Here is a 26,620-nt window from a genome sequence, read left to right as displayed (position 1 = left end):
GAATGTGCCTTGATCAGATGCAACCAATGAATTACTGGAATATGGCACATCTCTCAATTGGATCTTCAAGTAACAAGGAAGCTAAAATAGTTTAGCAACATCTTGCTGACATGGAAGTGGAATCTGTTGGTCAGAGCCCAGTAAGCATAGACTTCAAGCTTTATTGACTCAGACTGTTCTTTAATGTTTTTTTAATGTATTTCAAAATATGCCTTTTATTAGGTGTTTATATCAAAATATACACATAAAGGAGCAAATAGGATATTGGAATAGTATGCAGAATTTTAGACAGTAATTCAACATCTTGATTAAACTTATTTTGAAAAGCATGTATTTAAGATGTAATAGTATGTTGACTAACACAATCGAATCCTGCTAATTAATATATATGAACGCTAGAAGTATTCATATAAATATAACATATTTAGACTTCACTCACAATCAATGAATTGAATATTGAACATGGGGCAGCAATCCAATCACTGTTGCGGTCACGTGAATTGACAGTATAAGTCCATCGTTACGTGTATATGCACAATTTTATTCCACAAAAAAAATTGTTGTTATTTGGATTAAGACACATACATGATAAAAGGGAATTGTGGACTGCCACAAAAATGTGCGCCACATTTTCTAGGATTATATATATATATAGAAAATAAAGATGATGTGCACGGCCCTCATTACCAGCCTGCGAGAACACCAAGTAGCAACCCATGGTAAACAATTATAATGACGACCATAACAACATTTAGTGAGAAGCATTTTATGCTACATTATTTATCGTATTCTTATTAGTAAAAACGTAGTCACAATACAGAGGAAACCATTATTTTCTACCAATGGCAGCACCAGGTTACAAGACTTGAGTTGGCCCAAACTTATGCAGGAAACGATAAGCAATAAAAATGATGTGCTATTCTAAAAATCAGCTCCTAGTCCAGAACTCAAAAAGCTCTATGTATGTTCACATTGTGAAGGGGTATGTGAGAGAGATAGGGTGTGCATGTATGTGAGAATGTTAAATTTCAAAAAATTACTGGTGTACATTCATTTGATCAAATAGAATTACCAATGTGTTCATGTCTGTTGTTTTACATGAATACAAAGCTAACCCCAGACCCACCAACAAACACACGCACACACAAATCTTGTTCCATAGGGGCCAGCATGTATCCTAATATTTCATTTTCCCTTTTTGTCTCTTTTTAGGTTGGGGAAGAAGCTAATTCTGCAACTGAATCAGATGCTTTAACTGAATTTTAACATCGTTAATATTTTAAAATGAAACAAGCGTAGCATTCCATGAACTGAAATTCTAAATACTAAACCAGTTTCTGTGATCTAATATCAGCATATCCACCATGGAGGTAATTGAGAATTGAATTAAGCGTAGGAATACATATATTTAAACTTGCTGCCTACATGAAAATACAAGAATGAGTTCTTAAAAACAAATTCTAGTATTGTCATTTCTGCCAAAGTTTTGGCATACTAGGATGGAGATCTGCTTGCTATGCTGCTAGGATTAGTATCTTGCTTTGTTCAAGTTTTCTAGTATTCCTCAGCATATTTGCATGAAAATCGCTGAAGCCTGAAAATAATCATTTTGCTAGATTTCCAACAATCTCCTTTAAGCGGTGAGGATCAGCTCCTACAAGATCTGCAACTTTTTCCCCATTTTTGTAAAAGTGAAAGGTTGGCTGCAAAACAAAGATCAACAACAAATCATAAGTATTTCTCTTTTGCTGGGATCTAAACAACCACAAATGGCCTTAAAGATGACAAGAAAACAATATGTGACTTGTGATCACAGGGACAATACACAAAAATTAGCAGGCATCCAATGATCTTAAAACACAAAATTCATGAAACAGAGTGAGATATGGGTAGATGCTCATTCAAATCGTGCAGGCTAGGACTCTAATAAAAAAATAGTTTGTGGGATTACAACAATTCTTCCAATGTTAAGAGTATCAGCAACCGATGGATGCTATAAACTCTTAAAACATCACAAATGAGTTTCGTTTTGTATAACATCTTGGTTCCAGCATCTTGAGGCGGTAAAAATTGAACAATGACTTCATCCAATCAAATATTATTTGACCAATGTTAAATACATTAGGAAAAACTATATCAAGATTCATTTTTAGTGAACAGCAAAAGTCCACCATTTCCCAAGGTACTGGCAGAGCAGCAAAGGATATTTTTAAGCTACATAGTTTAGTGTAGAAAAAATGTATATTTAGATAGACGAGAAAGAAACTAATCAACCATGACACTTTCATAAAAAACATCCATGATGTAATTATCACATACTATACTGTACCTAATGACTGAATGTCATCCCCCACAAATCCTGCTATGACATAACTTCTCTAGCACAGAATAATATCCAACTGTCCATAAGTCATTGCACCAACAGAATTTTAATATGGTCAAGATTCAATACCGAAATTTACCATTCCCCTGAAGATTGACAGGTTGCAAAGGATATATTTAAGTTGCAGATTTATAGATATTTCAAAAAAATAAATGCTGTGATTGAAAGACATTGGATTTCAAAATAAGAGACTGATCAGCTATGACACCATACTATATATTTTCTGCAGGACAAATTGTCCTTGTTACTAATAAAATTGGACCCAAAATTACCCACTGTTATGAATTGTGGATTTCACTGCACTGCAATTGTTCAATTTCTAATACCAGACAGATTTATTTTCTCACAGCAATTAATTTATACCCAGCAAGTTATTTATTTACACAAATAATTACTGAATCACCAATAAATAAAATCACTGGTATTTTTAACTTTTAAAATTAAATATATGCAGCGAAAATAAACCAGAGAGATCAATCACACATTGCAAAAATAAATCACCCACAACAAGCTTCTGTCGTTTAATTATCTTGAAAATATGGGTTTTTCAACCCACAGATACAAGGAAAAATATAAAATCCTGGAACCTGTAACTTGGCTCCCATGAAATGAATTCGGCCCAAGGAACTCGGCCTCTAGGAAATTAGCCTCCAGAAGAAATTGGCCCAAATACTCAGCCAACAACTCAGCTTGTGTCCCCCTTGCATGCCACTAATGTGCACTAGGGAAAACTCAGCCCTCCAGCAACCCGACCTCCTCCAGATAAAATTGATCTCCTTCTGGCAACTCAGCCCTGCAATCTCCTCTTACTCGGCCCTCCTGGATTCACCCCAAAGTTCAAACGATTCACACTTCTCCTTCTCTGTGCTCCTGGGCCACAGAGCCACTTGCACTTCGAGAAAATCCATCTCTCTGAATGATGACTCAATCACACACTTGTGTCTTCACCTCCTTGCTAGGCTCCCTTTATAATCTTCATTGACTCCAAATCCCTAACCCCAATCTCCATTCTAGAACCATCTTGGAGATCAACGGTTGAGATTATTTCTAAGTCAGTTAAATACTTAAATTATTTATCACTCAATAGTCCACAATAATTAATTCACTTTAATTATTGTAAATTTCCCAAGTTAAACTTTGGAAAGGAGACATAAATCACTTCACCAAGAAAGCATCTAGAAGAAGCAAATAATGTCTTCCACATGCTAAGACACGGAGCTATATAGGAGACCTTCTGAAGCTACCACTAGCTTCAACAGCAACAACAATCCAATTGTATGCATATCATTGCCCTAGCAGAATTTCAAATGTCAAACTTTAAACACAAAACTCTAACACATGGATATCAATCCTAAGCCAACATACCAAACCAGGGTGTTCAACAAGGATACCCATTATCATGACTTTTCATTCCAATAAAATATTAAAATGCTAATAGACTGCCAACCAATTGGTGATTACCCTTCTCACTATGAATCCTCAAGTATGTGAGAGCCAACTGCTGAAATCGTAAGAACATAGTATATCTATGGCAATATTTTCAACAAACATTGATCCGATCATAAAACCAGTAGATTTATAACAACCCTTAACATAGATCAAAAAAAGATTATATTACATACATATCTTCATCCAAGAACAACCAATCACACAAATAGAGCTAAATACCACAGGTAGAGTGAATTGTTTAGAGGTGCCCTTCCACAAAAAGAAGGAATGAGTTCACTTGAATGAAATGATAAAAAATAAGAATATTAGCATTTATACACATCCTTTATGGTTAGGGCACTTACCCCAAGAGGGTGCCACAAGTAGAGTGAATTGTTTAGAGGTACCCTTCCACAAAAATAAGGAATGAATTCACTTGAACAAAATGATACAAATGAGGAATCTATCTTAGTATTTATAAACATCCTTAATGGTTAAGGCACTTACCCCAAGAGGGTACCATAAGTAGAGTGAATTGTTTAGAGGTGCCTTTCCACAAAAAGGTATGAATTCACTTGAATGGAATGATGCAAATGAGAAATCTATTTTATTTATACACATCATTTAGGGTTAGGGTGCTTGCCTCAAGAGGGTGACTAGGCTGACCTAGTCAAATATAGAAAGCACAATAAATGGGTTAGTTAGGTACCTATAGGTAAGCCCAGTAAATCTATGATCAATGCAATGGATCAGCATGTGGCCTCAAGTAAAGAATGACCACACAATCTCAACACCCCTCCTTAACCTAAATAGGAAGTCATGGAGAGGGCACTAGAAAACATCATATTTAACCCCTTGATGGCAGGTTTCTTATACTGATAGGTGTTCATAGAATGCTGAAGCTAGGTTCCAAAAGAGATTTGGTGAATATATCAACACACTGGTCTATGGAAGGAACAAAGATTAGCACAACTTGTCCTTGTGCATGGAGATGATGAATGTAATGCATGAAAATTTCAATGTGTTTGGACTTTTGATGATTCACTAGATTATGAATAAGCTTAATGGTACTTTGATTGTCACAAAATAAGGTGGAGGCAAGATGTTGAGCAAGAGTTAATCAAGTATCATCTATACTTAGGCAAGATGCTCCACAAGATGAGATACTCTAGCATATTCAACTTCAATGGAGGTGAGTCCCACACCCTATTGCTTCTTGGAACACCAACAAATTGGTTAGAATGAAGACCAACCACTTGTCAACATTCAAAAAAACTATGTTGCACGAGTTTCTGGTACTCGGGTACTTCGGGTACAGGGGAACAAGTATTCAGCAGGGCTAGAAGCTTTGCCCAAATTTACAAGAATCGTCAAGTTGGGAGCAGTAATAATATAATATATTAAAATTTAATATATATTAAAAAAATAAATAAAATTATTTATTTATTTCCATCCAAAACTTGCCAATCAAATTCCATTATGCAGATTCCGTCTTGCAAAGAAATATGTAAAAGATTGAACTTTGAAACACTGCCAAAAAAAATCAAAATATTAATCCATCAACAATTTACCAATCAAATTCCTTCCCAGCAAAGAAACATGCTAAACTCCCAAACCGGAAAAAAGGTTGTTATTACTCGATTATTATGTGATTTCATGCAACGCTATATTATATTCAACTTTGAAATTCAAGTTTGGAAATTTATAAAATGAAACTAACTAACACACTGCTCTTTCTCTTTTTGACCATCACTGTAATTTGTTGAATCTTAGCAACAGATGCTGCCAAGGAATGACTGGCAATTGTCTATATTTTGTTGAAACCTTTGCTACATCTCCACGTCTCTATCACTTTACAAAGCTCATGCAGTCCATCCCCCTAATCTGGCACGTATCACTTAGAAAATAAACAAATGGTACCTTCCCTGCTCAAAATAGGTACTCGAACCGTCAAATTTTGCTAAAAATAGGTACCCGAAACATTAAAATTTGTTGAATTGAAGCTCCTGAAACGTTAATACTTGTTGTAGTGAAGCCCCTGAAAAGCTCCAAAGTATCCACTGAAGCTCCCGGCGGTTTTGGAGTGTTTCCTACCAATTCCCAAGCTCCTGGGAGCGACACCTGTGTAACTATGCAAAAAAGCAAGGAGACAAATGTCAATGCGAGTTGCGTAAAGAAAGACCATGCGAGATGTGCCCTTAAGATAGAGCAAGATACGTTTAGCAGGTTGCCAATGACTCTCATGAGGCTTGTGCATGTAGTGGGAACACATCCAGCTATAATGGAGATATCTAGTAGAAAGTGTAAAGATAAAGCAGATTGTCAACCAAAGGCTAATAAAGTGATGCATTAAATACTAGTGACAGGGATTTCACTTTAAGTTTCATACTTAAAGCAATAAAAGTACATACTAGCTTGTAATCTTCCATCCCCCAAAGTGGTGTAAAAGATCTAGGGTGTACTAAGGTTAAGAAAGTGAAATACTAACAAAGGTTTGAAAAATCTGAAGCTAAGTTTAGAGAAACAAGCACAAGTTTCCAAAACAAAAATGTGCTCAAAACATGACCACTCAAAAATTTGGAAACAAGGACATGTGATATATATGTGCGTGTGTGTGTGTGTTGCACAAATCGTACTCGTATAAGACTCATATGGCTAAGACTCTACCTCCATTTTCCCTTTCGCTCCACATGATCTCCAAAAAACAAAAAAAAAAAAAAAAGCCAAAATTTTAGGGTCTCCATAGGTCTTATGCAGATCATATGCGGCTCTTCACAGGTTCAATGCGGGTAGCTGAGTTTTATGTGGTTTTTGGCAGGTACAAGTAAAAATCGCGGGTTCTATGCGAGCGACCCGTCTCGCTATAAAACCCGTCAAGACCCGCGGGTACTCGTGGGTCTTATAACAGTCATGCTACACTAATATATATTAAAACTTCGGAAAAAAACATTATGAATAAATGAACAAGAACATTTAAATTACAAGCAACGATGCACCATCTAGCCTTTTCCTCTACCTCTATCCTCTAAGGACATTAATTAACATCATTCAATTTTGATGAAACTGCCTAATCCAAACCTTAAAATATGGTAGAAAAAGTTTAACATGCCTAATCATTCATTTTAGCTTGAGTCAAGGGTACACTTTTTCTAAGGCCATGATAAAGGAGTTCAACAATCAACACAATCAACATCGGGGTACATGAAGTGATAGGTTCTCTTAATCAAGGATGCTTGGAAGCAGGAGCGGGGAGCGACAATTTTCAAAAGCTTCCGGGTCAGGAGCGAATTTTATATAATATATATTTTGATGCATATATATATGTCAACAAAAGCATGTAGAATGATGAATTAGATACAAAAAGCATAAATACATGGATTAAACCATATAACATCAATCATCTAGTAATTATAGTCTTCATCAACCACATGTCCACAAGTTACAAGTTACAACCTAAGTCACATGACATGAGGACACAAGACATGGAGGACATGTAAATATGAGTATTCGACACGAGACACAATGACCTCGGAAACAAGACACGGGGACACGTTATATATATATATATATATATATATATATATATATATATATATATATATATATATATTAAAAAAATACTAAAATATAGTGCTTGATCCATATTTTTTAGAAATTAGAACATCTACAAATATGAATCGTGATGATATCTATTTACTAATTTACTAATTTAGTATTTACAATTTTACAATTTTAGAACTAGTTAGTTTATTAATTTACTACATCAATGAAGTTCACAATTCAATGTTCATTGTTCATATTATTAACAATTGTTCAAGCACATGAAAAACTAGAAATTTAGAAATATCATGATTGATAAAATAAACAATAGAGTAGATAATTCAAAAGAGGTAGGAATCTCATAGCTCGTCAGTGGTACTAGTCATGACTCACTAGTCACGACTCTATCAATAGTCCAAGTCCTCATCCATGTCATAATCACCATCACTACCACTACCATCTGACTCTACTCCATCCTCCTTTTTGCCCAATACAAGATCTCCTGCTACATTTGTCGATGTGGAGGATGACCCCTCAAGAGACTCATCATCAAAAGTGACTAGCTCTAGCACTAGGTCATTAATATCCATGTTGGCTAATGCGTCATGAATAGACACAAAATTAACAGGAAAAATACTTTCAATTGTTTCAATTAACAGTTCTGCAATGTTGATGTTGGTCTTAAACTTATCTGAGTAGTCATGAGATGAAAGGAAGACTGCACCAGTAGTAGACACACCAAGAACACTTATCAATGGCTTGCCTTTTACATTTGTCCAACCATCAGATACAATGGATACCCCATATTCATTCCAAGAATTTGTGAATTTATCCAAAGCATTTTTTATTTTGGCTTTTCCCCAGTCAAGTCCCATAGTTCTAGCTTTGTCATACCCAGGGCTCTTGTACCCTTTAGGGGCATCATTAATGGTGGCAACCGTTTCATGCCAATAAGGTGAGAAAAAAAATTGAATGGTATGTCACATGCATAGAGAAACTGGAAAATTTTGCATCCACTTCATCCCTACAACCTTGATCAAGGAGTTCTGATATTGTTACCTTAAAGGGATGTTTGTGCTTGTGGCTGCAAATCCACTACCATGAATAGACACTGGTGGAGTTCTCGCAGTTGCTCTATGTGTGCTAGTTGTTGAATTTTCTAAGTCTATCCGTTAGAAAATTAATCTGTTTTATGCTGGTTTATTTCTTCTACTTGTTTAAAATCGAACAAGTTATTTAATACATTAAATATGAAATAAACACAATATAGTCACAACATCTACAGATCATCAAATGAAAGAAAACAAGCACACAAGTGACACCGTTATTTTTGGACCAATGTCCCCAGAAAAACCCAATGCGGGAAAACCAGTGCAGCTATTATGAGGGTTATATTATTATGCAGTCTTTCTGAGTACAACTAGGTGCCTAACAGGCTCACCCGACAGAGAAAAATACACGGCAGTAATACCTCTATATCCGGAAATAGGTATTTAGAAAACCTATCCCATGAAACCATCTTTAGCACAACTAAAGCTCAGCGCTGGCCCTTATGGCCTCTGCGTCAACCTCCTGCTGACCTGTGTCAGCCCCAGGACCCTTTGCGTCAACCCTCTGAGGCACTGCGCAGCCTCTAGGAGCCTTTGCATCACTCCCTCTGCCCTCTGCATGGATGAAACAGTCCCTTTGAGCTTTGCACTGCCTTTGCTGGGCTCTGCGCTGCCTTTGTTGGGCTCTGCACTGCCTTTTCTGGGCTCTGCACTGCCTTTGCTGGGCTCTGTGTAGCCTGGACTAGCTGATGCTCTCGCTCTCTCTGCTTCTGCGATGGTCTCTCAATATTGTGCCTGCCTCTTTGCCTCGTACTCACTGCCCCTCATTGTTGATCACTGATTCAACTTTGCTTAGCAACCCCGCTCTAGCAAAATGAATGATTGATCACTCTGGTGTGTTCTCCAACTGACCCTCAAGCCTCTTCTTATACTTTTCTCATTGGTCCTCCAACGGCCGAGATTAAATCTCTAATCAATGGCTAAGATTAGATTTGGCTTGATCCATGACTTTTGGACCCTTCTAACCCAGTTTTATATTAATACCCATTAATATTTTATTTTTCCTAAGTTTAGACTTAGGAACTCCATTAAAAATATTAATTATTTTAATATCTCCCAAACCAGGTGCAATCTGTCCAAAGCATTTCTGGGTCTTGGAGATCTCATGTGCTTTAGCCTCTCCACCAATTTTCATGGCTAGAGCACATCTGATGGTACCCCAAATCAACACTCCCTCTTAGCGAAAACTATGTTGTAGTAATACTCCTCACTGAGCATCACGCTAATTATCCGACACCTGTCCCTGTGTTGATGCTCGGCCTCCCCGCCCAACATCCTCTACACTACTGCAGCTTGTACTGCTGCCCATGGCCCTGCCACTGCCACTGCTGCATCTGTATGACAGCTCCCTCTACATCCGTGCTACTGCTGGTCCATCCTCCTAGCACCGCATCTGCACTGCATTCCCCTCTCATCATGTTGCATCGTGCTACTGCACTGCAACTCAGTTACTGAGAAATAAGTAACTAATCCACCCAACTCTGACATTCCTGTTAGGCTAGAAACACTCCCGATGTTGAAGCTCCCTCTGCTGCTAAAAAGTGCTCCCTCTATTGACCTTTGCATTGTTGCAACAACTCCCTGCATCTCGCACCGTTGCACACCTCTTTGTGCTATCCTGCACTGGCGCAACACTCTCGTGCCTCTCGCACTGCTACAGCCTGCCAGCCTCGCGCTGCCCGGGGACTCTTGCACTGTAGCACTCTCTGTCGCTTCATCCACATCCGTCTCTACCGACATCACCAGTCCTGCTACTCCTCTTCGGGGCTCCCGTATCAAGGTATAATCCAAGAGGTTGGGTGCCTCAAGGATCCTGCCCCTCATCGCCTCTAGTCCTCCTGACTACAACTCGATGTCTCCCCACTTCTTCTCAAGTGGCACATGAGCACTCATGGCACAATCGTCATCCTCCTCGACTTCTTTCTCCGCCCTTGCTAGCGCTGCCTTGGACTCAGAAGCCTCTCCCTTGTTCTTCTTCCTCGGACACTGGTTCGCAAAATGACCCAGTTCCCCACAATGGAAGCACTTGACCTTAGAGAGGTCCTTCTTCTTCCTCTTCTCCTGCTTTCCCGCAGATGCTAGAGCCGCATCCTCTTCTTCCTTCTTCTTGATCCTGACCCCTTTGCCGCTACTCCCTGCCTTGGTCAATCGTTTGATCTCTTCTTGACGAAGAGCCGCCCACAGTTCTTCCCAATCCGGAAGCTTTGTCCTGCCCAGTATGCTCTGTACAAATACCTCCCAATCCTCGGAGACTGCGTTAAGTGTGGTTCTCACCATCAATTTCTCATCCGGTGTGGCCCGTATGGAAATTAGCTGGTCACGGATCCCCTTCAACCGACTGAGGAAGACATCTATCTGCTCTCCCTTTTGCATCTGGTATGCCTTTCGCTGATTCCGTAGGAGCATCTTCCTTTGCACGCAAGTATGTTGGTACAATGTCTTCAAAGTGTCCCACATCTCCTTTGTCGTTTCCTTCTCGGCAATATGTGGTACCACATGATCCTTGACCCCATCAAGGATGATGCACTTTTCTTAGCCATTGCCTTCTCGTACCTATCATTAGCTACCGGGTCAACTAGGATAGCAATCGTTCTCAAGGCGAAGCCCTTGATGCGATGTTTGTCTAGAATGGACAAGATCCTAGCCTTCCAGACCACAAAGTTGGACGCTCCATCCAGCATGTCCTGATCTCTCAGCCCATTCACGGCCATCTCGCTACTCTTCTGTCGACTTCTCTCAGTCTCTCTACTTCCCTCTTGGAAGTACTATGTTTGACTCCTGCTGAGTCTCTCTACTTCTCATCTAGAAGTTCTCCTCTGGGCTCCCTCTGAGTCCCGATTTCCCTTCTGGAAATCCTTCTGCCAATGTTAAGTTGCCCCACTCCAATCGTCTGTGCAACTGCAACAATGATCTGGATTCCTTGGCTAGAAATCCGCCTCGGCAGCAACTCCCTCCACCTTGGTCTTTCCCTGTTAGGTATTGTTCTGACCACAGTGCCCCATAGCTTCACTCCGCAATTTACCCACAGCCTCCTATGCCCAAGCGCCTGAAGGATTGAGCCACTTGGCTCTGCGCAATCCCCGAACCGGCAAATCGGCTCCCTCAGCCAATTGCGTCAGCCCTCCTGGCCTCTGTGTGGCTCTGCGTGAGCCTGATTCTACCTCCCTTAGCCTCTGCGCTGACCTCTCTCTGGCCCAGACTAATGACGCAGTCACTCTGCGTCACTCCTTCCTCTGTCGACTTCTGTAAGGATCAGCTCTGTCACTCGGGACAGCTGAATCTGCTGCAAAGGTTCTGCTTAGTTGATGCCTTCAGTTTTCCTGTGATCTGCAACCATCCTCTGATACCATGTTGAATATTCTAAGTCTATCCGTTAGAAAATTAATCTGTATTCTGTCAGTTTATTTCTTCTACTCGATTAAAATCGAACAAGTTATCTAATACATTAAATACCGAAATAAACACAATACAGTCACAACATCTACATCATCAACTGAAAGAAAACAAGCACACAAGTGACACCATTATTTTTGGACCAATGTCCCCAAAAAAACCCAATGCGGGAAAACCGGTGCAGTTATTCTGAAGGTTATATTATTATACAGTGTTTCTGAGTACAATTGGGTGCCTAACAGGCTCACCCGACAGAGAAAAATACACGGCAACAATACCTCTATATTCGGAAACAAGTATTTAGAAAACTTGTCCCACGAAACCCTCTGCAGGACAACTGAAGCTCATCACTGGCCCTTCTGGCCTATGCATCAGCCTCCTGCTGACCTACATCAACCCCAGGACCCTCTACGTCAGCCCTCTGAGGCACTGCACAGCCTCTAGGAGCCTCTGCGTCACTCCATCTGCCCTCTGCGTGGATGACACAGTCCCTCTGGGCTCTGTGTTGCTTCTACTGGGCTCTGCATAGCCTGGACTAGTTGCTGCTCTCGTTCTCTCTGCTTCTACACTGGTCTCTCAGTATTGTCCCTGTCTCTCTGCCTCATACTCACTGCCCCTCACTACTGATCACTGATTCAACTTCGCTTAGCGACCCCGCTCTATCAAAATGAATGACCGATCACTTTGGTGTGTTCTCCAACTGACCCTCAAGCCTCTTCTTATACTTTTCTCGTTGGTTCTCCAACGGCCGAGATTTAATCTCTAAGCAACGACTAAAATTAGACTTGGCTTGATCCATGACTTTTGGACCCTTCTAACCCAATTTTATATTAATACCCATTAATATTTTATTTTTCCTAAGTTTAGACTTAGGAGCTCCATTAAAAATATTAATTATTTTAATATCTCCCAAACCGAGTACAATCTGTCCAAACCATTTCTGGGTCTGGGAGATTTCATGTGCTTTAGCCTCTCCACCAATTTTCATGGCTAGAGCACATCCGAGGTTACCCCAAATCAACACTAGTGGTGTCATGTTAACCCTTTAATCCTTTTTATTGACATTGTGCTTCCTCCTCTTCCCTTATATATTTGGTTCTTTGTTGGGTTGACACATTTGCACAAGTTTTGATCCCTGTTTGTTTATTCCCATCCCATGCCATTTTCCCACATAGATGCTTTATGGCATGGGTATATGAACCTATGTACGTAGCATTGCAATTGGGGCATACAAATTTAGTGGTTCCAGCCCCTTTCCCTCCTCCAAGCCTTGTGACATATTTCCACAAGGGTGTTTGGTCTTCCCTGGTTTTCTTTCCATCATCTTCACTCCCATTATCCTCCTCCTCTTCCTCTTGGTACTCCTCTTCTCCAAGGTATCCTCCACCACTACCCAACTTCTTCACCATCTTCATCATTTCTTCTTCTTCTACTTCCCAACACCATCACCATAGCAAAAAATGGATCCAACGAGATAAGGCTAAGCCATATAGCCATCATGTTTGTTGAAGGTTGATATTATTGTCTGTAATAAAATGAGAGAGTGGGAAAGAGTAGGAGAAGAAAAGAAAAACATATAGATTCTAGATTCATTGAACATTCAACATATTTTTATACAAATGTTACATGGAAAAAAATGTGATTAGACCTTGTTGTGACCACAAATTCACACACCGGTGGGAAAAATTATCAACCCCACAAGGTGTGTTCTTTGTGGCAACGCTTAGAGAAGGGGTTGTCACCTAATCCCAACTCTCTCTGTTTAGACTCTCTCCTAGCTAAGCCAAGGGTGGTGGTCCTATTGACCACTGGAGTGGTACCTGAAGATTTTTTGAAGACTCCATGCCCAAGGATGTACCAAAGGCTGCTTGTACCATCAGAGATCATCATATTACCAAAGCTTTTCAACTCTACTTCTTCTTCTTATCATTTCCGTTGTACTCAAATTCCACAATCCCTACGAGGACAACGTAAAAGTAATGCTAGTATGAGGAATTGAGCCATGTAACAGGTTTGGGTAGCCTAGGACCTTGTCATCAAGTGAGTATTACTCTAGGAGTATTTTTTTCACTTGGTTAATTATCATCTCCTTACAACGACTTAATAATTAATTGAGTTTTTTCCTCTTAGCATACCCCCAAAGCCGGAGTACGGCTTGATGGTGAGGCCTTGGGTGACTCCTAATGTTTAGGGTCATTGTATATTACCATACTAGATCACACAAAAACTTTCGTGGAATTTGAATAGGTCTAGGGGGTTATATTTTAATTTTTAAAATTTCTCGTGGGGCGCAAATTGGAATAAAATTTGTATATGAAATATAAAAAGTGATGTCTAAAAAAGTTGTATGGGGTATGAGTAATAAAAATTACACCTCTCACCCTCAACTTTCTACTATGACACATTTTAAGGGGTTAAAAATGTGTTATAGACCCTCAAAACCCATTTTCCTAAATTTAATGGGAAATCTGATAATAAATTAAACTAGAAATAAATTAAATGGAGAGAAATAAATTGCTCCATGTGACAAAATGACATGGAAATGACTTGGACAATATCTCAAGTCAAAGGACAAGTTGGAAAATGATTTGGCACCCTACATCATAAATACATGGCCCACTCAAGGAAATCGGATTTCTAGACATAAATGCAACAGCTAGTGACTTGGAAAACTGAATTTTTTGGGAGTTAATACACATGGGAGATATTGGAAAGATATTGGTTGAGATATTCTTGGGAGTTTGTCTCCACTTATGTTCCCTCCCCTTTACACTTGGTGTTGATTTGTGGTAGCATCGGATGTGCTCTAGCCACGAAATTTGGTGGAGAGGTTGGGGCACATGAGATCTCCAATATCCAGAAAGGGTTTGGGCAAATTCTAAACAGTTTAAAAGATATTAAAATGATTAATATTTTTAATGGAGTCCCTAAGTCTAAACTTAGGGAAATTAAAATATTAATGTGGATTAATATAAAACTGTGTTAGAATGGTCCAAAAGACATGGATCAAGCCAAATCTAATCTTAACCATCGAATAGGGACTTAATCTCAGCCGTTGATATGTCAGCAAGAAAAGTATAAGAGGAGGCTTCAGAGTCACTTGGAGAGTGCACCAGATGATCAATCATTCTATTCTCTAGAGCGGGGTTTGCTAAGAGAGATAGAATCAGTGATCGGAGTTGCAGCTGAGGGGCATTGAGTACAAAGAGATAGAGAGGTAGAGATAGTGTCGGGAGATCAGCGCAGGAGCTAGAGAGAGTGGCGTAGTAGCAGCCAGGATTCACGCAGGGCCACGTAGAGGCAGCCAGGAGATGCACAGTGCTTCAGAGAGGCCAGCGTTGCTGACACGGAGGCCCAGAAAGCTGACGCAAGCCCATTCAGGGTGACGCAGGCCCAGCGTTGGGCAGAGAGAGGCTGACGCAGTCCAGAAAGGCAGATGCTGGGGTTTCTGGGGCAGATTGGAGCTAAGGAGCTGCCGGAAGGTTTATCCAGGGTTTCAATCGGGACATTTGTCTCACACTGAAAGGTACTACTGCCAAGGAAATTCTCTATTGGATAAGCCGGATTTGGCACCCAGATTGTACTCTGAAATTGCTTAATAAGAAAACCCTCAGATAGCTGCACCAGTTTTCCCGCATTGGGCTTTTCCAGGGACATTGATCCAAAAATAATGGTGTCATTTTGTGTGCTTGTTTTTGTTTCCTTTAGTTGATGATCTGTAATATGTTGAGCATGCACTAGTGTTTATTTTCAACATTTACATTGTAAATAACTTGTTAAGTAACGGAACAAGTAGGTAGGAATAAATCAGTAAAGTGCATGGAGGGTTTCTAACTGGTATACTTAAAAACTTCAACATGGTATCAGAGGGTGGTTGCAGATCACATGATCTAATTAACCAAGATCTTTGCACCTCACATAGGTCCTAGGACTTGCACATCATATAGGTTAGTTAATCATTCAAGTAGCAGGTGTCCATCCAGTCACTTGGTTTCAATTTACCATAAGCAAGAATTATGACTCCATTAAAGCACTAGACTCGTACTCAAAATCTGATCTCATCATTAATCTTGCTATATTTGACCAAGTAACTAGGCCACTCATCCGTGTCTCCCAAAACAAGTTCCCAACTTGTTTTCTTTCACCTCATTCCATATGGACTGCCCCCCATAGCCTGTTGTTGGGAGACATCTTGAACAAAGTAGGCAAGGATCAAAGTGGCACCCCCTGCCCTAAGCGGTTGTTGTTGTTCCTGTACAATCCGAGAGACAACAAGCCCAAAGGTCAGTAAAATAAATCCCATGGGACTAGGGTCCAAGGGTAACATCCAAAAGAGGTCTAGCGAGTAAGAGCACAGACCTAGCCAACTTTTTCTGCCAAATCCCCCCATTAATTCATGCCCAAAATTCTCCATGATAAGTAAACTACAATACTCAATTACCAAATGACAAGGCATACCTTTAGGTTTGGAAGACCCACCTTCAATCATATAAGCATGACAGATAGGAGAGGGGCCACATGATTGGCTCAAGTGGTAGAGAAGTGACACAATGAGCTAGCTGGTGGTTGCAAGGGGTTGTTGGTTGTCGGAAGAGGACCATCTTGGAAAAAAAAATTATCACCCACAAAATGGTGGGTAACACATCCCTTGCTATTCTTTTGGATTTTGATATTTGTTTCATGCTTTTTCTTTTCCTACAGTTGCATCAACCTCGAGTATTTTCAACCTTTTCTTCTCATAGGACATGGCCAATAGGGAAACAGTATGAGCCACTGACAACAACCAATAAAAAAAAGGGGGCAATGGACATTTGGCAATGATGGCAAGTGTTAAGTATGAAACACATGGAGCATTATCATCATCAAAGCCTCCTATTTGTGCCCCTCCTAGATAGTGAAGGAAAGACCCTAAGGAAGGCCACACTAGATTAGGGACACGTGATAACTACCAAGGTGAAGTAAGGGAACATCTACATAGCCAATAGTGGTTTATAATCTAATTTCAGCCTATGATCCATACTAGAATGCCTTAAACATTAAACGAAAGCACTTGAATGCAAAAAAATGGTTGAAATACCTCATAATGGATGACCCACCTTCATCAAATGAGTAGCCTAAATCAATTAATGGACTGACCAAAAAATCTATGATAAGCAACTGAGGCTCACTATATGTGGATTGTGGTAGGGTTGTTGGCTAGAAAGCTGCAACATAGGAGAAAAAAATTCTCCAAAGGTTATTCATGCATATGGATGGGTAACAATACCAATAACGAAGAGTGGATATCTAAGATTAATGATCTTCATAAGGTATCTCACAACATTGTCTAACTTACTCGTGTGTTTGTGTGATCTTCTTTAAGAGCATCTTCCCAGAAATATTGACTCTCTAATAAAAAATTATTAATGCGTTGAACATATCCTTTGCTAGTTTTTGTATGATGTGTGAAACCAAGTGGTCCTTCACGTACTCCAAAAGAATCGTCTTTGGCTTGAAAAAGTTCCTCTTAGCAACTCTTTTCTCATAGTGAGATGTTGGAGATTGGTAACAATAGTATCTTTTCCTTGGAACATGCCCCAAAGGTCAATCTGTGTTGAAATATGTAACTAGGTTTGGTCTTCATAATGACGTGTAATCATGATTTGTGTGTAATTGGTGTAAAGAAGAAAAATAAAATTATTTTTGTTATGCTTGAGACATAGGTTTCATGCTCAAGGAATTTTATTTTTGTAGATAAAACTCCCATTGAGAGCTTCTAGGGCTTGTCATGTGGTCTACAAGTCAAAGGAGCCTTTGTCATGTATGAGAGACCCACCTTGGGCATGTTACATATTTATTTGAGTCATTGTAAGAGTCAAAAGTGTTAGTTTTTGGTAGCGTCGAAAGTGCTCTAGTCATGAAAATTGGTGGAGAGGCTAAGGCACATGAGTTCTAAAGAACCCAGAAACCATTTGGTGAAATTCCACCTGGGTTGTATTTTATTAAAATAATTAATATTTTTAATGGGGTTCCTAAGTCTAAACTTAGGAAAATTAAAATATTAATGAGTATTAATCTAAATATGGGTGAGAATGATCTAGAAGGCAGATCGTTCAAGTTTTAATCTTAGCCATTGATTAGAGACTTAATCTCAGTCGTTGAAGTCTCAACGAGAAAAGTATAAGAAGGAGGCTTGGGGTTCATTTAGAAGCACACAAAGAGATTGAGGAAATCGATTTTCTAAGGTGAGAAGTTCTTAGGAGGAAAATCGATTGGGAGATCTTGCAACAGAAGGGTAGTGAGAATCTGTGAGAAGGAATTTCCAGAGGGTACAAGGCAGAGAGAGGATATAAAGACGTCCAAAGGAGGGCTGACGCTGGCCTACACAATGTTGACGTAGAGGCAGCGCATTCAGTCAAGGGAAGTTGAGTTTCTACTGAGGGAATTCGAAGTTCTGTTGCCGAAAGCCAGGGTGTGAGACTGGGAGGCAGGAAAGTCGATTTCTCAGCTGGCAGAGGACCCAGAGCACAGAGGCAGCATAATACCTAGGAGGGTTAACGCAGAAGATGCATAGGGTGACACAGTTTGACGCAGAGGCCACACAGAGAGTGACGCAGAGCCTCCAGAGCTAAAGGATTAGTCATTGATTCTCCAGTGACAAGGTGAGATCATTCCACCAGTGCTTTGTCAAATATTTTCTTTGTAAAGGATTGCTAGTTGAGCATCCTAGATTTGTACTTAGATTTTCCCCTACATAATAATAAACCCTTAGAGTTGTTGCACCGGTTTTCTCACATTGGCTTTTTTCGGGGACTATTTTGTCCAAAAATAACTGTGTCCTATGTATCTTGTTGTTTGCTCAGTTTTCTATTTCATGTAATCAAATATTAAAATAGTGTAGGCTACAGAAGTAATTTGCTTTAGTATTCAGAGAATAACTTGATGAATGAATATTAAAATCAAGTCGCTGAAGTAGATTCAGATTTGCTCCAGTAGGGGTTCCTTGAGATCAAAAAATTTTCACATGGTATCGGAGTATTGATTTTGAAATAGGAAGAGCAGATCCAACATTGAGCAGAGAGGCCAAAAGCTACACTTGGCAGCAATTCAAATCCCCTTGAGGGGATTGCACACTCCATACTGGGAAGCATAGATACCAAGGAAATCTCTCACTGAGAGAGTTGACAGAGATGTACGATTTCTAGCTTGTGAGTTTGCAGAGGCAGAGGTAGTGATGCAGAGCCTCAGTGCAGTGCTTGAAAGGCGCAGTTTCTGCCGAGGCAGAAATCCGTTAGAAAAGAGCAAAGACACAAGGGAAATTTTCTCCTCAGAGAACGTTTTGCCAAAAAGTTCAAATTTCTCACTTGATAGGCAACTAAGCAGTGTTAAGCAGTGACTAGAGGAGTCGGTTCGACAATTGGGTGAGATGGCATTGCATGGGCTCAGAGATCAAGACAGGTTGGAAGGAGCTTCCAACTATGTCATATGGAATACCAAAATCTTAGTTGTTTTGGAGGAGTACGATTTTGAAGCCTACGTCAAAAGTGTTGTAGATGTTCCTGTTGACAATGATCAAAGGAAGAAGTACAAGGCCGAGCAAGGGAAGGCGAAGAGGTTCATACTCGATGGAGTTCGAGATTATGTGGTCTCACACTTGCAGGGCAAAAATACAGCCCGAGAGATGTGGGAAGCTTTGTCTTCATTGTACGAAGGTTCTTCCAAACAACAGAAGATGTACATGGAACAAAAGTTGCAGCGGACATTGATGCAGAAGGGAGGATGAGTTCACTCCTATCTTCAACGCCTTCAAGACACCAGAGACCAGCTTGCTGCAATGGGGTCTACTCCTCAATCTACCACGATGGTAAGGATAGCTTTGAATGGAGTCTCGGATGAATGGCAAGTCTTTGTCCAAAGTATATTGGGTAGGGAAAGACTACCTTCATGGGAGGAGATGTGGGTAGCCCTTCAACAAGAGGAATTAAGGAGGGACCTAGTAAAGGTCAACCTCAATGGCAGCAGTGGGAATGGTACGAAGGCCAAGGAGGAGGAGGAGAACAGAGCTCTAGCATCAAAGGGGCAGCAGAAGCAGAAGCAAAGGACATTTCGAAGGTGAAATGTTTCAGATGTGGCAATATGGGCCACTTTTCATCCCAATGTCCTTTGAAGCAAAAGGATAAGGAGGAGAAACATGATCCTAAGGCTGCTACAACAAAAATTGACGAAGATGAGTTTGCCATGAGTGCCCACGCATCTCCAGGAGGGAAATGGGGCGATATTGATTTGTAGTCGGGAGGATTACATGTGGACAGGATCCTTGAGGAGTCCACCTCTTGGGTCAATTCCTCACTACAGGAGCCCAAGATTCAGCAGTAGCGAGATGGACTTAGTGTCAGATGATGCAGTGGATTGTTTGGAGAAACAGATGCAGTAGCCGTAGACCAGAGACTGATCAACGCAGAGCAAGGTTGGCAGCAGTGTAGTTGGCACAGTGCAGAAATCAGCAGCAGTGCAGAGCAAGGTTGACAGCAGTGCAGAAATCAGCAACAGTGCAGAGGATTCAGAGGGTCAAAGACTAGAGCAGTCAGATTCCAACATTCATGGTACTATGTTGAACACAGTTAAGTTCAGTTAATTTTGGATGTTTTTTCAGTTGCTTCTCTCAGTGATTGAGTTGCAGTACGAATGCAGTGTTAGCAGTGGCAATGCTAGCAGCATAGAAAAAGCAGGATTTGAGAGGGAGCTGTAGTACAGATGCAGCAATGGCAGTGGCAGTGTCATGGGAAGTAGTACAATAACAACAGTAGCACAATGTTGGTGGCAGCAACAGTGTGGAAAGGAGTTACTTCAGAAGCATAGCAGCATGCAGTTGGACATTGTTGCTAGAGCACTTTCCTCGCTAAGAGGGAGTGTTAGCTTTTGGTAGCATCGGAAGTGCTCTAGCCATGAAAAGTGGTGGAGAAGATAAGGCACATGAGTTCTAAAGAACCCAAAAACTGTTTGGTGAAATTCCACCCGGATTATATTTTATTAAAATAATTAATATTTTTAATGGGGTTCCTAAGTCTAAACTTAGGAAAATTAAAATATTAATGGGTATTAATCAAAATATGGGTGAGAATGATCTAGAAGGCGGATCAAGTCAAGTTTTAATCTTAGCTATTGATTAGAGACTTAATCTCGGTCGTTGAAGTCTCAACGAGAAAAGTATAAGAAGGAGGCTTGGGGTTCATTTAGAAACACACAGAGAGATTGAGGAAATCGATTTTCTGAGGTGAGAAGTTCTCAAGAGGAAAATCGATTGGGGAGATCTTGCAGCAAAGGGGCAGTGAGAATCCGGGAGAAGGAATTTCTGGAGAGTACAAGGCAGAGAGAGGACAGAAAGACGTCCAGAGGAGGGTTGATGTTGGCCTACGCTAATAAAGAGGCAGCGCAATCAATGAGGGGAAGTCGAGTTTCTGCTGAGGGAATTCAAAGTTCTGTTGCCCAACCAACAGAGGATCCAGAGCAGAGAGGCAGCGTAATACCCATGAGAGGTGATGTAGAAGTTGCCCAGGGTGATGCAATTTGACGCACAAGCCACACAGAGGGTGACGCAGAGCCTCCAGAGCTGAAGGATCAGTCACTGATTCTCCAGTGACAGGGTGAGATCCCTTTTATTTTGTACAACTATTGTATTAACTTTATTTTTGGAATCATCTTTTATAATGATGGTACGCCTATCAAGTATCTTATTTGATATAATCATTATATTATGATGTGCTAGATATTTACATCAAAACCAATTCATTATCTTATATTAGCAAGTATGTATACTAGTGCAGTGCATGTGATGCATGCATATGTAGCTATCATATGCATGCTGATATTCATATTCTATTATAATTGTAGGTGGGTCATTACATACACGCCCCCTTTAGAAAACTTCGTCCCAAAGTTAGGGTTTATATAGTATGTCAAAGTGTAATTATTTAGTGATTAGTATAATCATGTAATAATTAAGTTTTATAATTGAATTTTTGTTTAACGTGAGGGCATTTAAAATTTGTGTTCTGAACATTTATACTTTTACAACTATAATAGTCATGCGGCATGCCCTGCCCCAGTCGGGTTCCCAAGCTATTCTAGTATCTTATTCGATATAATCATTATATTATGATGTGCTAGATATTTACATCAAAACCAATTCATTATCTTATATTAGCAAGTATGTATACTAGTGCAGAGAGAGGACAGAAATTATTACATAATTTTTGTCTGCGTCACCCTCTGTGTGGCTTGTGCGTCAAATTGCATCACCCTGGGCAACTTCTACATCACCTGTCATGGGTGTTGACCACTACTGGTCAACTGCCCATGCAGTGCACCTCCTTTCTGTTGGCAGAGAGGGGTAGCTCCTGAGCAGCATGTCCGTGCCACCCTGCCATCATCAGCAGTTTGATCTTTTTGATTGTAAACCCAGTCTGCATGTATTAACTGTAAATAATCTTAGCAGACATGAAGTCATGTATGTAATTTGCCTAGGTGGACCTAACTTTCTGATGATAATCTACGTCCCGGAAGGTTTTTTGTCTCACCGATCCACGGATCGGCAGAGTTTTCCTTCAAACCTGACCCCAAAGCCGGGATTGATTTTATCATTTGAACTTTAGGAGAATCCTAGTGTGTTGATCTGCTAGATTATCGTTGTGTCGCAGAGCTGGGTGTTTTGTGAGGGTCTGTATTAAATGGGTTTGTCCCTTAAGATGTAATTTTGTAAAAGTCATGATGTAATGTGTCCTGAGGGTCGAGAAATGTTTTAAATCCCCTCATGAGTCCTAAGACCTAGGTCCTAGGTGATGTTTCCGAAGGTTTAGTTCAGTGATCCATTTTAAAATGAATTAAAAAAATTAAAAAAATGAATAAAAATAATAAAATAATGAAAAATAATTAAAAAAATCAAGCAAAAACCCTAACTAATAAAATAATAATATTTTAAGTGAATAAATCGACGGATGAGATCAAGAGATGTCTTGATCCTCATCAACGGTCGAGATCATTTCTACATGGATCACTCGAACTAGCCGTTAGGATCATTTCCTTTATATAGGGTCTTAGGGGGTCATTTCAAATCATCTGATCTGTGAGTCTGTACTGAGAAAGCTCTCTTGTAATCTGATTTTCTGGTTAATAGAAAGACTTTGGGGTCTAAATCGTGCTGGTGTTACTCTCTGGGATTGCTGTGAGATTGTTTTAATTTTCCGCATATTTCAGTTTTCAGCCATTAGTTATAGCTTGCTTTTTTTAGAGTATTGTGAGCACAGGTATCTTGTTCGCTTGCTAGGGTTTGAGTGTTGCTAGGGTTTCTGGGATAATGGCAGGTATCTCCATTATTTCCTGAGATCTAGCAGCATTCTCTCTCTCTTTGCTGATGGTTGCTTGAGATGTGCAGGACAACCTTTCTGAAGGAAATCGTGGGCGTTTGGGGAAGTTCTAGGCTGAACCAGCCGACTCCCACAGGCTTTTCTTTGTAGAGCCCAGCTGATTTTGGCCCTGGGTTAATCATTAAGAGTTTTATTTCCTGTTTTACATGAGAGATTTTCTTTCTGCTTACAGCAAAGTTCAAATTTCTGTTTCTTTGAAATATTACTGCTGTTATAGCTAAATCTGGCATTTCAGGGGCCATAATCTGTAAATTATTAGGCTGACCTAGGGTTTTATTTTTAATTTTTTTTTATTTTGTTCAGTTTTCATTAGGGTTTTGTCTTTTTGCAATTGCAGATACCGGCTTACTTCTGGGGCAGTTTCTCATTTCTTGACCAGCAGCTTAAAATGACTATTATGCGCTAATACTCCTATTTCTGATTTAGCCGTGGGGGCGTATGGAAGCCTTTCTTTGCCTGCGCACAAAGAGTTTCAACGTAACTGCAATAGTTTGAACTATCGAGAATGTGTAAATGACGGCGTGTTTCACTGTTTAGAGCCATCATTCCTGTGTGACGGAAGTGAGCATTTTTGCGTAGAAGGTATTGATAGCTGCAAGTTAAATATGTAGAGGCCGTTGGAAAAAATTTTGTGACCCTGAAAAATCCTTAGCTGCCGTCAGAACTCTTGGCTGGTAATAAAGAGCGCGCCAAAGCCTCCGAGCAAAGGGCTTCAGCAAAATTTCGATCATAAGCCTTTCATCACGTCAGACAAACAGTGGATTTTCATTGGTGTATGATCTCCATTCACACACGGATGGGTCAAGCAAATTCACGAGGAGTGAGATAACAGATCTAATCGCTCAAAACCCTCAGATTTCTAGACAAACGATGAACATTTTTCTTTTAAAAAAAAAAAACGAATGTGCCTTTATCCACGCTGTTGACCTGCGTATCAGCTATCGATTCACGCATCTTCATTCACTGTTGTCTGCTATCAACACGTCGCTGGGCAAGGTAATATCTTTCAGGAGCTTGTGTAACCTGTAATCGATTTCAAATCTTTTTTTTCTGCGGCCATCGCTTGCCTCTGGCTGACTGAGTATCATCATAGTTTCCAAGCACGCTTTTCTTGGTCGTGGGCTTATGTTTCACACACTGGAATTTTCGTTTGGCTCACGTTCAACAGTTTTGAGTTTTACGGTATATGCATTGCTGTGTAGGTTACGATGTATAGTTTTTTAAGTTTCGTTTCTTTTTTTTTTTTAGTTTAGACTTAGGCATCGTATGTTTAATTTAGGTTTATTGTTTTAGTTTTACTTTTTTTAGATTTTTAGTCTAAAGTTTTATGTACAGTTAGATTTTATTTTATAATTTTAGATTTTAATTTATGTAGATTTTAATTTAATATAGTCACGTATTTAGATTTAGATTTTGGTTCTTTTTTAAATAGTTTCATTACATATAAATTCAAAAAATAAAAAATCAAATAAAAAGAAAATTCGTTTATGTTTAGATTTAGCTTAAATTTTAATTTATTTTTGAGTTTAGTTTAGGGTTAGACTAGTTGTAGTATTAGATTTATATTTTGATTTTTATTTTTAATGAGATTTTAATTCCTTTAGATTTATTAGATTTTAAATTTGTAGATTTTAATTTTAGCTTAGTTTTAAGTTTAGATCTAGACTTTAATTAGATTTTAATTTTTGATTTAAAAAAAAATAAATAAATAAATAAATATTTTTTTTTAAGGGATTTTTAGGGTGTTAGTTTAGATTTAGGATTTTCCTTTTTGTATTTTTTTTTTTTTAATTAAAAAAAAAAAATTGAAAAATAAAAATTTTGTGGGAAATTATTTTTGCAAGTCTCAGGAGCTTTTGCGTTATATCTTTATTGCTGAGGTCTAAAGTTTTCAAGCCGAGATGTGAAATTGATATCTGGTTGATGGTTTATGATTCTCGTGGTGATTTAAAGTATTCATCTTTCAAATGTTTAGCTGCTGGATATGGTCATTCTAAAGAGCATTGTGTTTTCGCTGATGATAGATGATTGCTGTTCATGGTCCATATCTTTTTTTTTTATATCATTTAACAAGTAATCGTTTTAACCACAATCTCTTAAGGCACTGGTCTGCTAAATTAATCAAATCAATCAAGTGCTTTTTCATATCGTATCTCGTGTCTCCCAACCAACTGGTCCACAGTTGGTCTCATCATCTCACAGGGTCTACCCCCCTTAGCCGCGGGAGACAGGCTTAAACGGAGGGATCGGGGATCAGAGTGACAGCCCTTGGTCTGAGCGTTGTCGTGTCAATCCGCGCGACAACAATGGGTATTACGCTGCCTCTCTGCTCTGGATCCTCTGTTGGTTGAGAAATCGACTTTCTTGCCTCCCAGTCTCACATCCTAGCTTTCGGCAACAAAACTTTGAATTCCCTCAGCAGAAACTCGACTTCCCCTCATTGATTGCGCTGCCTCTTTATTAGCGTAGGCCAACATCAACCCTCCTCTGGACGTCTTTCGGGTTCCCAAGCCTATCAAGTATCTTATTTGATATAATCATTATATTATGATGTGCTAGATATTTACATCAAAACCAATTCATTATCTTATATTAGCAAGTATGTATACTAGTGCAGTGCATGTGATGCATGCATATGTAGCTATCATATGCATGCTAATATTCATATTCTATTGTAATTGTAGGTGGGTCATTACATACACCCCCCCTTTAGAAAACTTCGTCCCAAAGTTAGGGTTTATATAGTATGTCAAAGTGTAATTATTTAGTGATTAGTATAATCATGTAAGAATTATGTTTTATAATTGAATTTTTGTTTAACGTGAGGGCATTTAAAATTTGTGTTCTGAACATTTATACTTTTACAACTATAATAGTCATGCCCTGCCCCAGTCGGGTTCCCAAGCTATTCTAGAATCATCCCATCATTCCTAATCTCTTCCGCTCCCATCCTATCTGTCCTCTACTGGAGTATGTCATGGCGTCAACTATACTGACCTAACCATTCATAGACCTTAAGGATGACAGCGTCGACTATATCGATCTGATTTCCCAGTAGGCATCCAACAATGATCATCACACTTCTAAGGGAGCGTGATTTGCACAGTCCTCCCATGACTCTAGGTTTTGGAGGATAAATAGTGAAAAACACTTCCACCCCTCCTAGTAGGACCAGGGTCAACACCCTATCATGGAATCTCATTGAGCCTCAATTGTTCTTGGAGTTTTGTCATCATGTGGTCATTTTGGTAATGATGTTATCTACAATGTAAACACTTGTCCATATATTATAACATATGCATCAATATATTCAAAACAAATTGTATTTAAATAACAGTTTTTGTATATTTCATATATGTTGTTAT

At 39.5% G+C, this 26,620-nt stretch overlaps 1 protein-coding gene across 1 annotated transcript in view; it reads right to left on the bottom strand.

The window, feature by feature from the left end:
• Positions 1-1,256: 1,256 nt before the first annotated feature.
• The window catches only part of LOC149254923 (thioredoxin-1-like), a 239,112-nt gene continuing 213,748 nt past the window's right edge, over positions 1,257-26,620 (bottom strand). The window contains exon 6 of the mRNA XM_089457144.1: positions 1,257-1,703. Within this exon, the coding sequence (XP_089313270.1) occupies positions 1,605-1,703 (99 nt within the window). The 3' untranslated portion in view covers positions 1,257-1,604. The remainder of the gene's footprint in view (positions 1,704-26,620) is intronic.

The sequence above is a fragment of the Pinus tabuliformis genome, chromosome 7 (genome assembly GCF_031772625.1).
Source record: "Pinus tabuliformis cultivar Carrire ecotype Pingquan chromosome 7, CPIR1, whole genome shotgun sequence".
In the NCBI taxonomy this organism is placed as follows: domain Eukaryota; kingdom Viridiplantae; phylum Streptophyta; class Pinopsida; order Pinales; family Pinaceae; genus Pinus; species Pinus tabuliformis.
The sequence above is the reverse complement of the archived record's forward strand: the minus strand, read 5'-3'. Positions and strand labels throughout refer to the sequence as shown.